Raw genomic sequence first — 15,032 nt, forward strand, 5'->3', positions numbered from 1 at the left:
GGTGAGAATCTATGACAAAGGTTCAAGTGAATAATCGCGCTCGCGGACAACATCTCGGACGAGCTGAAGATGCGTATTATAATGGAGCCTTGAGTACAAGGCATAGTTTAGTCCAACTTCTTGAGCTCACCCACCGTGTGCTCACCGGAAGCTGGGTTTATGGCTGAAAGATTGAATGATCCCACAGAGCTGTTTTCACACAGATTTGTAGACTGAGGGAGGCAGGGATCATCGCTCAGCCTGATCGCCACATAATGAATTGTAGTTAGTTAGGGATTGTTCCTGAGTCCGACTCTGATAGCCCGTTCGCAACGCATTTCACAGTGGCATGCCCTACTAGAAGAAATCGGGTCCCCCTGGTGCCTTCCCCGTCTTCACCAAGACCTCAACCAACATTCACTTAACAATAATCACCAGTATATATTTTTGATCAACTGAAAAGTCCTCAACAATTAACAGGGCGCTGGTCTGAGAACAATGCCACCCACACCAGCTTGCCGAAGACTGTTAGTTTGTTGTGAACTTTCAACCAATCTTCTCCTGATCTTGGATGCCTTAGGGGTATGACCCCTAAGATGATAGGGTGGATAAAAGTAATACAAAATCCCATCAGGGGGTTTTATCCTGCTTCGGCAGGAGTTTTTGTCGTTTCTGGTCCTGTGTTCGAATCCTGGTGTCGTCGTCGTTGGTCTTTTTTTGGCTCTCCTTTCGATGGGTTGGCCTAGTGACTACCTAGATTCTTCACTGGTCTAGAGCAGGTCAGTCTTGATGATTAATTTGTGATAGTGGTCTCTAGAATTATCTCAACGACGTTGAATGATTGTGGGTGTCAGATACAAGAAGTTGAGGTTTTGATTATGGGGCCATGTAGAAGTACATACCTAAACCGACATTGACCTGGAATCACAGGACGTCTCAGGAGACCTCAGACTTTATACGGCCATCAAACTGCACCATCCACAAGCCTGGTCTCGTCGACGTGGAATGCCTTGAGGAGTGACTCTCTCCCTACATCCGTGTTCAATAGCTTGATCCTCTCTTGTATCTCCTTCTGGCTCTCTCGAACCTTCTTTGCGACATCTGACCATTTCAAGGCGGTAGAATCTTCGTTCTGGTTGACACTGCTCTCGACATCTACCAATTTCCCGTTCCGCTTTCTCACCTTTCCATCAACGATGACGAATTCAATATCCGCAGCTTCGCTGAAGCGAACGACACTCACGAGTGGATCGAACTCAGTCGCAGACAACATGCCCACACTGTTTTCAGCATCGAAGATGACCAAGTCGGCCTTTTTGCCTTCTAGGATACTGCCGACCTTGTTGTGGATTCCCAGACTTCGGGCTCCTCGGATCGTGGCAAGATTGAAGACTTTTTCCGTCGAGCTCAAGACATCTGCAACAGGAAATTTGTCTTCTTTGAGAAGAAGGTCATTGTGCTGAGCTCGGGCCACGTTGAGAAGAGTTCGAGCTTGGAGCAGGATGCTACTGGGGTTGTTGGTGTGACAGTCGATCCCGAGCCCAGCATTTGAGGTCGTGGTGGCCGATCTGAAAGCCAGGTGCAAAGCTACTGGATGGCCCAGAGCCATCTGTGCCTCAGTGTCTGGTGTGCTTGAGACGGGAGTCCCTGTAGCGACAAGTCTCTTAAGGTCCTCCTCTGGTATATTATTGCAGTGGCTTAGGTGCAAAAATGGTAGGGTCTTGCCGTCGCCTGCGTCTTCTGAATACGGCTCACGGAGTAAGCCATACGAGTCCATCAATGGAATAGTAGACTGGAGACCTATTCACAATATTGATTAGCCCACCAAAATCTTGCTCACAATCACATAGAGTGTTACAAGACATACCAAAGAAGGCATTCCTCGTTACATGTGAGGTGACCAGTCTGACACCATTGCCTTTCAGCTTTTGGAAAGCCCCAAGGACCAGATCCTTTGGAAGAAACCAAGCATCAAAGCCCAAGCCTACCTCGACCCTACTCTTCGGGTCTCGATTGTGTTTCGATGCAAGCTCGGAAAGCTGATCTAATGACCACTCGGGCAAAAACTCAGTATTGATGTCGCAAGTTTTCTCATCCCAATGTGAGAGGCGGACTGGAACCTGACCGGCGAATATCGACCGGAGCCCAGAATCTATTGTTGCATTCAAGGCCGAGTTTGCTGAAATTCCTTGTAAGTACTGGCGGCGCTCGAGGTGGTACTCCACTTACCATGCTCAGCACTGTAAGCGATATGTGCATGGTCTAGCACAGTCGTTGTTCCTGAGTTGATCGCCTCGAGACAGCCAGAAAGCTGTCCCCAATAGGTATCAGCTGGGGAGTAGGTATAACCCATCATATATCCTGCAAGTGTTGCAAAGGTCAGCTTGTCTTGGCCGTGGCAACCGCAAGAAAGGGAATCGCGGACCTTTGACCATGTATTCAACCAAGCCATGATCTGCATGTCTTCCTTTCAGTTGTGTTTGCCAAAGATGGTGGTGAGTGTCGATAAATCCAGGGGAAACAATCTTGCCCTTGCAGTCGATGACCTCAACAGTCTGGTCAGGCGATATTGGTATTTGTCGTCCAATTTTCGAGATGGTGTCATTGTCGATGAGTATATCCGTGTCAACAAGGGAGACGACGTGGTCATTCTCATCATGAGTCAAGACTGTCCCTCCACGGAGCAAAATGGAAGATGGCATTTTGGAGATGCAAAACCTTCACTTGTCTTACTTTAAAACGGTTTGATTTCGAACAACCAGGAGGGAGAACTCACAGACCTCACTCCTGTTTATATACTCTCGCTGTGAGCTATGTCCACTATAGTGTGAGTGTCTTGGTGTATCTAAAATGTCGCCGTCGAGGACCGGTTGGCGGACAAACGACGATTCCGATCATCCTGATTCAGCCAACCGGATCCAGTCGCTTGAAGGTTCGTCCCTTCCACATCGGAGACATCGAGATATATGATGGCATTCTCATACGAGCAACTCGAAAGGCGATTCAGCTTCGATACCGAATGACTCTGCGACGATGACGATGCTGAACCAAAGTCTCTTTGTCCGAATAGACCTCGAAGTTCAAGGTGGGTTGTAATAGATAATTACTGTCAGACGAAAAGAATATCCAGCACTCCGTCGGTGGCTACACGTCCCTGGTTCACCTGTACAAGCTGTGGAGATACCCCTTTCACAGCAATTCGGGCCGAATGAAAAGTGGGTCTGACCACGTATATCAATGAACTCCCAATTATTACCTGGATTGTGTCCTGACTCATGATAATTGTGCGATCTGCAAACTGGAAGAGTAGACTTTGGTCGATCATGACCTCGTGCAACGATCAAGTTTAGGTTGGATGAATTGTTTATCGTAGCCTCTCAGCACCACTGATTGTATGTCCAGGTACCATACCTTTGGTTTGTGCGTTGCATTTTTCGAGGTCATCCAGGGGCGCCAAAACCTCGAGGATCCCGTCGCGTGGTGATTTCCCTACCTATTCCGTAGGTATGTTGGAACCAAGCCCGTACTTTGTACTCGTACGACGAATCAGTCCCCAGGGTTTGCTTTCCTCTGGCTGAGGCATCATTGAGTCAGCTTCCTCGATACATTAACCCTGAAGTGGAATAGCAATGTCATCGGCCCCAAATCTTCGCTTTTCGATGATCAGGCGGTGCAGTTTCCTTCTAGATACTATTTCTGTCCCCAGGTCTATCCACTTTACCCGGGCTGATCCAATGATTAGGCTGGCCACCCCGTCGCTGCCCAAGCATGATCTTGCACCGCCGTGGAAAATGAACAACAAAAGTTGAGGCCGATGATCATGCTACACCATTTCTCGTTAGATCGACTGAGAGTGCTGAAGGTAACCCAATCTAATTACGAGTATGTTGTCGGATCTTGGTCTACGAAGCCACGCCCGAACTATCCGGAGGTAAGATGATCCACTTTGTCCCATGTCCTACCACTTTGTGCACATGTCATACCGCTATGCGTACCTAGGTGGTTCGTCGCACTTTGTGCAGTCCCTTTCCTCCCCACAACCGAGTACTTTGACTCACTGCACCGCCGTGTTGACAGAGGAACAAAAATTGAAGTCGATGATGGTGCTACCCCCCTTTCACGTTAGACCAAAGCAAGGCTCTTGGAGATGGTCCAATCAAATCATGTTTTTACCTCCCTTACTCGTGAGTACTTCGTACTCCGTAGGGACGAGTAAGAATAGACGAAGCTGCTTGCCGCTTAGTACCAAGGTACCTCATCCGACAGAGCACGATTTTGGAATACTTGAGCCAAAAATCTGAGCCGGCTGCTTTAAGGTAGAGTAGAAAAACACAGAGTAGTAAATGGGTACGGCTGAGGTAGCCGGAATCAGTAGTTGTCGAATTGAAGGCTTCAGATAGTCCTTCCGAATGTTCTTCGACTAAAGTATCTGATCGAAGCACAAAGCCGCCAAGGAATTCATGGAGATCACTTGGGAAACTGTTTTCAAAACAGAACGAGACGCTCGGCATCTTGCTAGGAGACCCGCAATGGCCTGATTGAGACGATGTTGGAAGGGACATCTTTTTCACAGTTTAAGCCACACTTGTACACAGCAAACACTCACTCACCCTAAGGCTTCAGTTCTCGCTCGTCGTATTCAATCATTGGCTGTAGAGTTTGGCGCACCAACTGATCCTGCAAAGTGAGCATGCAGTAACATGCTATGGAAAAGGATTGCAGATATGTTTGCCATTTCTGGTGCTCTATCAGACATGGCCGATAATAGGATACAGTAAGAAGGGCGTGGACATCTGTCAGACAGGCAGTCAAATGTAAGAGAAGAACCCTCTGCAGCTAAATGAATTTAGCAGGGGGGATAGACAATACGAGATAGTGTATCAGAGCCTTTGTTGGGTTGAATTTGTTCGGTCCTCTGTCCTATACGCCTATCCCGGTATCGAAGTTGAAAGTATCTTCATTTGTGGTGTTCAAGAAGGAATCAAAATCAAAATTTTCAAGAACATCAGAATTCTCCAGCGTAGAGAAGTCGAGATCGAAATTTTGGTTGTCTCCGAAATCCTGATCGAAGAAGGCGCTTCGCGTTGTCTTGTCGCGCAATTCCTGGGCCCGCCGTTCTTCTGCTGCCTTCTTTTCCTGTAGCATTTGTTTCAAACAGATTCGCCCAGGCTCTGAGCGCCAGTGAAGGCCCAGACTATCTGCTCTCGCGAAGCCTCGTCCACATCCCCAGGCCTCACCTGATACGAAGTGTGGCCTTTTTCCACAGATGTAAGCTTTCTCACCCACGTGGATTGCTTCGTGGCGTTTTCGATCATGTTGTCGGGCAAACCCCTGTTTACAGACATTACAAACAAAGGGACGCTCATTGGCGTGGGTGCGGAGATGTGCCATTAGGTTGTGTTTTCGGGTGAAAGTTTTAGAACAGATGTCACATTTGTGAGATGAAGGATGCTTCTTACGCAAAGGTTGTAATGAAGCTATATCGGGGAACTCAAGTTCTTCTGGATTCGCTTCGATCCCATGGTAAGACAGCATGTGCTTCTCCAGTTCCTTGCTGGTCGCAAAGCCGATAATTGCGTACGGACAGCCAAACGACATGCAAATGAACGAGCGATCATGCTTTGAGGTGTGCTGATCGCGCTGTGAGTCAGTCGGAAACCCGCGATGGAAGAACTGGCAGTTCATCCGTGAACACTTGTAGTGGTTAAATCCATAGTACTGTACAACGAGACCACGCTCCTCATCAGACAGAGCTTGCGATGAGCTCAGTGGTTCGATTATGGCGCGGATGTCGTACATTACTCGAGGCAATCGGAGGGAAACATCAGTCAGAGGCTTTTTTCTGCTTGGGCGTAACCAGCTCTTAGCAGCTGCTACGGCCTGACAAGCCTGGTCGTAGTAATCATGCTGCTCTAAGATCTTCAGGCATTGATACACCTTGCTTGGGACGACTTCGGGCGTGGCCTGGTCCATCAAGTGCAAGTCCAGAAAGATTTCTATGCTTTCGGTGAGCTCTTTCAACAGGTTCGCATCCAGCTCATTTGCGTTTATCAGGGCAGCTTCCACGTGAAGGGCCCAAAAGCACATGGCATAGTCTGCAAATGAATAAGCCCCTTTCAAGTACGAGTCCTTGACTGCTGCCTCTTCTCTATTGGATTCAAATTCGGGCATATTGAGGTAAGCCACACAAAGTGTCGCCATGCCGCATTCAATTTCCGACATGCGGAAGAATCCTTTATGGACCAAGTACCTGTGACGTGTCAGAATCTGTCGGACATAGCAAAGGAAATACCTATGATGGCATACGGCCTTGTTGTCGAGTGCACCAACGTCACTGTCTGATCAGGGGCGATCTCCACCAGAGACAGACACAGTTCCTTACAATCCTCTGTAAACTGCTGCTTCGGACAGATGACGCTATGATCAAGGTCGACAGAATTCGCGCCCTGAATTTCGTGCCACTTGAGAGGTCTTCTGGCACATGCAAGCCATCCGAGAAGTTTTCGAATATTATTCCGCCGCGTTTGCGGCACTGTCGTAGCTACCAGTCGCCCCAGTATTCGATCGTACCTGAAGTGTATCAGCGCTATTGCGAATTTGATCTTTTACGTACGCTTTATCTATGTTGTCAGGAAGCCTTTCTTCATCGATCTCCTTTTCAAAGTCGGCACGTGAAACCTGCTCGTGGAGATTCCATGTGACCAACTTTGCAAATAAAAACATTCCTGTGCTTGCTATCAGATGAAGCCTCGCTAAGGACTATTGAGGTACCATACCTTGGGCTCTAGCGCTCACAACATTCGCAACATGATGCTGCCTTTCCTGGAGCTTGCCAAACTTGACCTCAATCCGCTCATGCCAGTGCTCACAGAAGCGCTTGATGTCCGCATTATTGTCTGCGTGTGTAATCTTGATGGTTGACAGCATGGAGAAATCTTTCCGCCCATATCCATCGTCCTGACTAACGAATAGGCAACGTATCGCGCCGTGATCGTTTCTGGGGAGCCCAGCAATGAGTTGCTGAAACCAGGTTACCAGCTCTTTCCGATCCTCTCGAGCGTACTCGTCAAGGCCATCGAGCACGATGTAAACTAGTTTACAAGATTTTAGCACAACCTCCAAGAGAGTTTGAGCCAGGGCAATTGTCGTTAGGCTGGCTTCGCCACTCTTGGATACTTCTTCATATAGATAGTCGAGTACGGAGTCATTCTTTGGCAGAACCTGGGAGATGAGCGATTTTGCGACTGCAAGGAACCCGTTCTTCTGTTCATCGGTATATCTGCAATAAAAGCACAGAGCCACCGCATCGGGCACTCTGTTTGCTTCCGCAAACACTAGTGAAGCGAGAATGGTCTTCCCTGCAGGTCGATTAGGTTAGGAGTCCTCCAGGTAGAAGCTTGAGCACTACTTACCTGCGCCGGGCATACCACACAACCACAGCAATGGATCCATACATTGATCAGCCAAGAACCAATGTCTAAAGCGGTCATCTTGCAACAGCCATAACCCCGTGTCAAGGAATCTCTCACGACTGGCGGCTTCGTCTCTTGCCCTGCTATCAATGGGGGATAACCAGTCCTGTACACGAGCATATCTGCGATCTCTCTCTGATATCTGCAATTCTGCAAACTCTGCCTTTGTCTGTGCACGAAAAGCTTGAAACTGCTCGTATTCGACAAGTGTCGCCTGTGTTTCAATGATACTTTTATGGCGCTGCAACGACGTGGTGATCTCCTCAATATTCTTACCCAGAGTCCGCCAAGTAGCATGGTACAGTTGCCTCAAGGCTAAATGACCACATTAGCTGCAATGATTCGAAATCAAGGTTTAATTGTGTACCTTTTTGTTTGAAGAGCTTGACCGCCTCGAGATGAAAATCCAGTATATCTTCGAATATTGATGTTAATGCCGTTTGCATGTACTTGTTGTTCTCGAAGAGCTGCTGATACTGTTCCAGCAGGGGCATGTTATCGCCTATCGTTAGATAGCCCTCAAGTAACGCATTAAATGCATCGGAGAAATTGAAGGCGACCTAAGTAAAGCTTGTCATTTGATGAACCGGAATTGTGATCGTGTCTTCAGCGTACGGTAAGTAGAAATTTGATCGGACCCTCGTTTTGTTAGCATAAAGTAATGTCAGTGTCTTTTTTTTTGGGGAAATACCCAGATAAACGCAACACAGTCAGAGGTGTTTGCAAAAACATCCACTACCTGGCTGTACTGCTTCATTGCAGCTAAAAAGGGTTGAAGTCGTTTCAGGTGCTTCATCGATCGTGTGGCTTTCTGCTTTTGTTGCATCATATCTAAGGCTCTTTGCAGCTGAGGCAAGGTTGTCGTTCCCATGTCGGCCAGCTCCTGCGATGTAAGACCTGATTTTGATTTGAACCTATCAAGGGCATTTTGGAAGCTAGATGCAGAGATGCCAGGTCTGGACGCCATGATGTAGTGAGATGAGTAGAGAAAGAGTATTCACATTTTGGAATCTTCGATGGGATGGTGGTCGTGAATGACTCGGTACAACTAAAAGAATACCGGAGTGTCTGAGAGATGCGTCCGTGTGAAATATGTATCCAGTGGTAAGGTCTTCATGTCAAGATACGAATTTGATGCAAAGCCTGTCAGCCTTGAGAGCGGCTGATTGCATCTACCAACAGATTGCACGAATGGATTGAGGGCCTTGTTGGAACGGGGGGGGCGGGCCATTGAGCTCAATGCCTTTTACAGGGAGGAGGGTTACCTAATCAAGTTCCAGGCGCTTTTCAACATCTAGAGTGCCGAGTACAAGAGTCCTTTACGATCACCTTGAATGGCTGTGTAAATTCCCGATCTTCGGATGTCGAGACACTGACCGGTGAAGGCCAGTTGTGATGTGACAAAGACAAGTGAGGCTGCTGAGAAAATACCTAGTTAGGTAGCTGTTTCAGCTCTAGTCCGGGGCTTGTACCTCGTATTTACCTTCCAACTATCCGGGAAAAGCTGCGCCCCGGCTCACCGACACAGTGCGCCCTAACTAGAAACACCCAATCCATTCCCATCTTTTTTGAGAACACAGGTATGTCATAGCCACGACTGAGATCATTTTCAGAGGTTCCATCTCCCACGACAACAAGGCTCATAATCTTGTGAAGCGTTCTCGCAATGCGACTTGGCCCAACGAGAGCTAGGAACGTCTATCATGCAAGAGGGGATATGCTAGCAGTAAACCTGGGACTGCCGTGCTGTGACTTTAGTCTGCGCACATCTTGATAAGGCTGTCGCAGCAAACCCATTGCTAATGTAAACTCCGAAATGGAATCGTCGCTGTCGGCGCAAGTTTCGAAGAGGCCTTATATGGAAGTTCAATGCCATGACCATGACCGTCTCTCCAATGAGCGCCTCCCGAAAAAACCTTGTGAAAATCTTCCAAGCAACGTACCCGCGCCATGGGAGCAACGACGAAGCGCGACCCTATCGTCTATTGGATCTGCTGCGCATAGTAGTACAGTAGCAGTCCCGGAATCTTCCACTCGGTCTTCCAACACCCTAGGAGAGGCGGAATGCTGTTTTGGTATGGTTAGTAAACATCCACCTTGACTCTAGTACTTCTCTCCTAGATGACTGACTTGTATAGATTTGTGAGGTGGGAATACGCTTCGATGACGAGCCTGGGCTGCCAATTTTGGATATCTCGACTACTCGTCCTACTGCTGATGAAGATCGGGTGTTCCTTCTCAGGCTTTCCTTTGAGGAGTCATGGTGTGAGTTATTGGCACAGAGTGGTCCAAAACTCGCGACATTAAACACAAAGACATTTAATCAACTCAAAGCCTTGCAAGAAACTGTTCCACTATCATGGGAAGGATTGATATCGATACATGCCCTCACCGACGCCTTTGAAGGTTCGAATCCAAAGAAAGTTACGAAAATCAGTCTGAACATCTACGGCCGACCGGACGCTGGAGACCGACTCGCACTCGAATTGTCACGTAGGGGCCTGTTCTTACAAGACCCTTATTCAATTCGTGAGAACTGTTCCTACGTCAACCCTCAATACCTAGAGTTGCCGGCACACGAGTTCGATCCCGAACTAGGGCCCGGAGATCTGGCAGAAGATCTACAGGGACAGGATGGAGGGGCTCTGTCGCAGGTCCAAGTCTCTCATGGCCAGGCGTCAACTTCAACAGATCTTACAGCTGACCTCGAATTTGATCATATACTGGACCAGTTCGCACAGCAGAAGGATCTACAACAGGCAACCGCGAATTCACTGGTCAACACTGTTTTGCTCGAGTTGGTTTTCCTCACTATGGTCAAAGCGGAATTTGCTGACAATCACAGATATCAAAGGGAGGGCTTAGATTTCGTGCTCAAGAGAGAATCACTTGGCTTGCTTACGTCTAGGCGTTTATGGGAACAGCAATTGAATGAATCCACCCAGGAAATGTAAGTCAACAACAGCGTTTCAGAAATGGACGGGACGCACGCCAAACTGACTCCTTCTAAGCTACTATCAGCATCTCATAACAGGAGCAAAATGCAATACACCCCAAGATCCCTTGGGCGGAATCCTGGCTGACGAAATGGGCCTGGGAAAATCGTTGATGATGATTTCAGCGATTGTTGGCTCGCTGAGTCAAGCATATAATTTTGCATTCGCCATGACTACAAAACCAGGCGTGAATGTGGAGGCCGTCAGCGCGGCACGCTCAACACTGATAGTGGTTCCGTCTGCATGTGAGTCAAAATTGCGATCTAGGCCTTGGGCAGGGACTGCCATTGAGGTTTGGATTGCTTGTTGACCGGTGACAGTGCTTATGGACAATTGGATCGAGGAAATCACTAAGTAGGTTATCAACCATCTTCACCATCTTCGACAAGCTCTATACTGAGATCCAAGGTTAGACACACCGTGGCTGGCACTTTATCGATCTATAAATATCATGGTCAAAGCCGAAACATTGCGCTTCCCAACCTGTTGAACCATGATGTGCTACTGACAACCTATGCAACTGTTGCAGCAGATTTTAGACGCAAAAGAAGCCGAATGTTTAAGATCTTGTGGTACCGTATCGTTTTGGATGAAGGTGATTCTCCATTTGCTCACTACATTCTAGCGCTATTGCTAATCAGGTACAGCGCATATGATTCGAAATGCAGCCACTCATCAACATCGGGCAGTTTCCGACCTTCGTGGCTATATTCGATGGTGTCTGACGGGTACACCTATCCAGAATAGCCTAGATGACTTAGGGTCATTAGTCTCTTTTATCAAAGTTCCAGTCTTGGGGGACGCTGCCCAGTTCAGACGACACATCACCCAGCAAACGTACCTAACCAAGCACGTCCAGAAGCCGGATTTTGGCAATCTGCGGCTTCTTCTTGGTGCGATATGCCTTCGAAGGAACAGAGGGATCTTGCCCTTGCCTCCCCTGCAAGACTGCTACCGTGAAGTCCGATTTTCTCAACACGAAAGGCTGGCATACCAGCAGCTGGGACATCGTATCAGGGAGGCTATCGATCTTGCAGTGAGTGGGCACAAGGCAAAAGAGGCACATCAGACTGTTTTAGAAGCCCTCCTTCGCATGCGCATATTCTGCAACAACGGCGATTTTTTTAAGGAGGATGGAGTCCATGATTTGACAGAAGCAGACGAGATTGGCAGTCTGCTCGAGCAAAAGGGCGAGGCTATTTGTCACTACTGCTCGTGTGACATTGTCTCATTCACCAGGTCGGGGGGTAATGCTTCGGGAATCGTCACAGCATGCTATCATGCTGTCTGCGGCGAGTGTTTGGATCGATTTCTGAGAGATTGTGGGGACAGGGAAGCGTGCCCAATATGTCACTCCTTGCATCAGAGTTTCGATCAAGTGTTGAGTTTGGACCCTGGCCAGAGAACCGCGGGCGCTCAGAGTTTCCCATCGAAATTGATAGCGTTGTGTGAGGAAGTCGACTTTTGCAGAAAAGAGGGCAAAAGGTAAGTAATCTTACAAAGACTCATTATCAGTTTCACATGACTAAATGTGCAAGCATTATCTTCTCGTTTTGGAAAAAATCACTCGACATTGTCGACGCCATGCTTGAGGATAGGGGCATTTCACATCTTCGGGTCGATGGCTCTGTGCCATTCAGTCAGAGGAAATCAATTCTCAGAAAATTCCAAAGCTCCGATGTACATACGGTCTTGCTAATGACTTTGGGTGTTGGCGCCGTTGGGTGGGTTTTGTCACGAAAAACAACGATCAGGAGCTGACATTCCCTTAGCCTCAACAATCTGTCCGTGGCAAATTACATACACATTTTGGAGCCTCAGTGGAATCCTTCAGTCGAAAGTCAAGCCATTGGGCGAGTCGTGAGGTTGGGTCAAACCAAGCCGGTCACAGTCTTCCGTTATATTGTCAAGGACACGGTAGAGAAGGTGAGCCTTTGACAAAGGGAGCCAACCCAAATACAACGAAGCTGACAGCTCTCAGAACGTGCAAAATGGTCAGCTTAGGAAAATTCAGCTTGCCAAGAACGGCTTTGGCCTCGGGAAATCAATGAATGTCAAGAAAAGCGCCCAGATGCTGACGGTATACCATGATGAATCACACACGAGGTGCCTACTCTGACTTACTAACATATTGCAGGAAATGATCTGTGCCAGTACGCCTTCAGACTAGGACAAATGTTGTACCATCTTCCATCGATCACCAGGATCTAAGATCGACATCAGGAAGGTGAGCGACCCAAGTTCAGGTATCGTTGCTCAAGCCTGTTTCCGCGGGAGTCATATGGAAAGATACCCCTTTATCCAAAAGACACACCCACATCCATCCTGAGAAGTGAGATCAAGCAACAGGACTACGCAGGGGTGATGTTAAGGCAGCGCACTCGCGCTCAAAGGGAAATCTATGTTGAGGGATGTCACCGCGCTCTATCAGTACAGTCCATCAAAGGACACTGGGCACGATTCAAAAAGCGTCGCTAGAATACCCAGGCATTCTGCAGGAGGATATGGGATCTTTGACACGCCGAGGGGGCTTTGTTGCCCCCTTATGCTTCACGTAGTCGCTCGATAACACTTGTGTTGCTCTCCTTCGCCCACTGCTTCACCTCACAGAGTGTAGGAATAATCGAACGTCATCTGGAGGTACCAAAGCTTCTCAAATCCCAGCTATGGATTACCAAGCCGACTTTCCCCAACACGCGCCTCAATCTCGAGCCCATTTCTAGTTACCATCGCTATAATTCAATGACTTGGGCAACTACGCGTACGCCCAATCTGCAAACTGCCAAGATGCTATGCACGCACTCATCATAGAACCCCTCCTTCATTCCAGAATGGTCTACCGTGGATTTCTCTAACGACGGTACGGACACTACGTAGGTACCTAATCAGATACTGCAGCAATGACATATGCATCTGCTCAAAACTGAGGTCAATTCTCCATCCACTAACTACCCCACCTACAAAAATAAAATGAGACGGCTCGGCGGCCGCGACACAAGCAAACAAGCCCGTTGAATACGGGCTAACATGGGGTAAGAATACAGGCTTGCCCCAAATAGGCATTTCGATGCCAGAAGCGAAGCACGGCCGTGCCGCAGCACCCTGTCGAGCATCTCCAAACCGAAAATGCTCTCCACGAACTCTCTCAAGAATACGACATCGCTTAACTAGAAGTCAGAACTCAATTCCTCAAAGAACCACCAAAGCATCAAAATCGTCCAATCTCAAGGACCGCATTCTTAGACTCTTGGGATTTTAGAACCGCAGCAATGCAGTGACAAGCAAGATCGATTGGATCGTGGAGCGCAAGCCATGGTCGACTGATCACATGGCGTCTCATCCTCATGATTGACGAGTCCAAACTCTCTCTGATCATACACAAGGTTCTTTTGAAGACTAACCCTGCATCATTTCATCACTCCTCCGCTTCTTTGTATGATACCATGCTCAATCTGGTGCTTTCTCACGCAAGCGATGAATACAGCGGACTGTCATCATTCTGTCACAGAGCCTTGTCGATTGTGTGATGGGCCCATGACTCGTTCTCTCAGCCAGCCCTCAATCCTCCAGGTTCACATGTTGTACACAAGGTCTCCAGAATCGATCCCATTTCGCGGACTTTTTGGTCCCCTCCACGAGAATTGGCAATGCCATGCAATGCATCATGCAACGACTTCCTGCCATGATACTTCAGTGGTTAGAGAGGCTATGCTAGTACATTGTCCGTCTCCATCTATTCTAAGGGTCGTTTACTTGTGAGAAACCGAGTCAGTATTATTGACTACGTTGTTGGGTCGATCATGGAGTGTTGCACTCTGACAACCCCTAAGTACCAACCAACGACACTACGAAGCGTCGCGCAGGACAAGCCCAGTAATGTCCACTTCTCTCACATGCAACCCTGCACATCGACTCTGCGCGCTCTCTCTCCCAGAGTGCCCTACACAGTAGTAGTGAATGGTAAGGCTTTTTCCTAGGACCCCATGGACACATTCCCAAACAAGTATGTGCCCATTATCACGCACTATCCAAGGCACTACTCGGAGCCGGCCTTGCCCTAGCCCTTCCCTAAGTCGCCAATACGAGGCCCGAGGCGCCTACCCTCATGGCTTAGTTAGATACCCCAGCAGCAAGCAGTGCCCAGGCCACCCATGCAATAATACAGATGCAAGTAATGCCAACCACACCCTCGGACAGGCCTTAGTAACTTAGTTAGGTATCTGCAAGTGAGTCCCCTAACCAATTTAGCTGGTAATAAAAAACCTCGGGCCCTTGTACGAATAGAATCTCTACACTGCTCACGGATTGCTCGTTCATCATGGGTGACAGACATGATACGACATTTCTCTCCTCTGGCTGCGCTGCTGATTCGATGTCTTTGTCTGGGAGGCCAACTGCCGAGATGTACGTAAGCACGACTATTCTACCCCCCTGGCAGCCTCAGGCCCCCTTCAACACAACACAGCACAACACGATACCCACTCAAACGGCGAAGTCATTGCAGTCGCCCGCAGGTGTCTTGACCGGCTGATGAAGATCCTCATTCAGCAGGCAATGCTGTGGTCGGCCCGTTGGGGAGATCAAA

The 15,032-nt window shown here is 48.3% G+C and overlaps 3 protein-coding genes across 3 annotated transcripts; 1 reads left to right on the top strand and 2 right to left on the bottom strand.

Moving 5' to 3' along the window:
* Positions 1-943: 943 nt before the first annotated feature.
* Positions 944-2,681, bottom strand: LTR84_012663 (uncharacterized protein; the record flags this gene model as incomplete). Its single annotated transcript, XM_064856180.1, has 4 exons — positions 944-1,779; positions 1,847-2,158; positions 2,209-2,340; positions 2,405-2,681. The coding sequence occupies 4 exons, from the start codon at positions 2,679-2,681 to the stop codon at positions 944-946; spliced, it is 1,557 nt and encodes a 518-aa protein (XP_064708080.1).
* Positions 2,682-4,899: 2,218 nt separating this feature from the next.
* On the bottom strand, positions 4,900-8,418 carry LTR84_012664 (uncharacterized protein; the record flags this gene model as incomplete). Its single annotated transcript, XM_064856181.1, has 8 exons — positions 4,900-6,229; positions 6,286-6,549; positions 6,593-6,704; positions 6,756-7,337; positions 7,392-7,766; positions 7,819-8,011; positions 8,067-8,090; positions 8,143-8,418. 8 exons carry the CDS (start codon positions 8,416-8,418, stop codon positions 4,900-4,902), a joined length of 3,156 nt encoding a protein of 1,051 aa, XP_064708081.1.
* An 849-nt stretch (positions 8,419-9,267) lies between these two features.
* On the top strand, positions 9,268-12,617 carry LTR84_012665 (uncharacterized protein; the record flags this gene model as incomplete). Its single annotated transcript, XM_064856182.1, has 10 exons — positions 9,268-9,531; positions 9,590-10,401; positions 10,463-10,692; positions 10,768-10,801; positions 10,861-11,042; positions 11,095-11,932; positions 11,986-12,171; positions 12,220-12,373; positions 12,429-12,527; positions 12,585-12,617. 10 exons carry the CDS (start codon positions 9,268-9,270, stop codon positions 12,615-12,617), a joined length of 2,832 nt encoding a protein of 943 aa, XP_064708082.1.
* Positions 12,618-15,032: the final 2,415 nt, after the last annotated feature.

The sequence above is a fragment of the Exophiala bonariae genome (assembly GCF_035927105.1).
Source record: "Exophiala bonariae strain CCFEE 5792 chromosome Unknown scaffold_8, whole genome shotgun sequence".
NCBI lineage: Eukaryota > Fungi > Ascomycota > Eurotiomycetes > Chaetothyriales > Herpotrichiellaceae > Exophiala > Exophiala bonariae.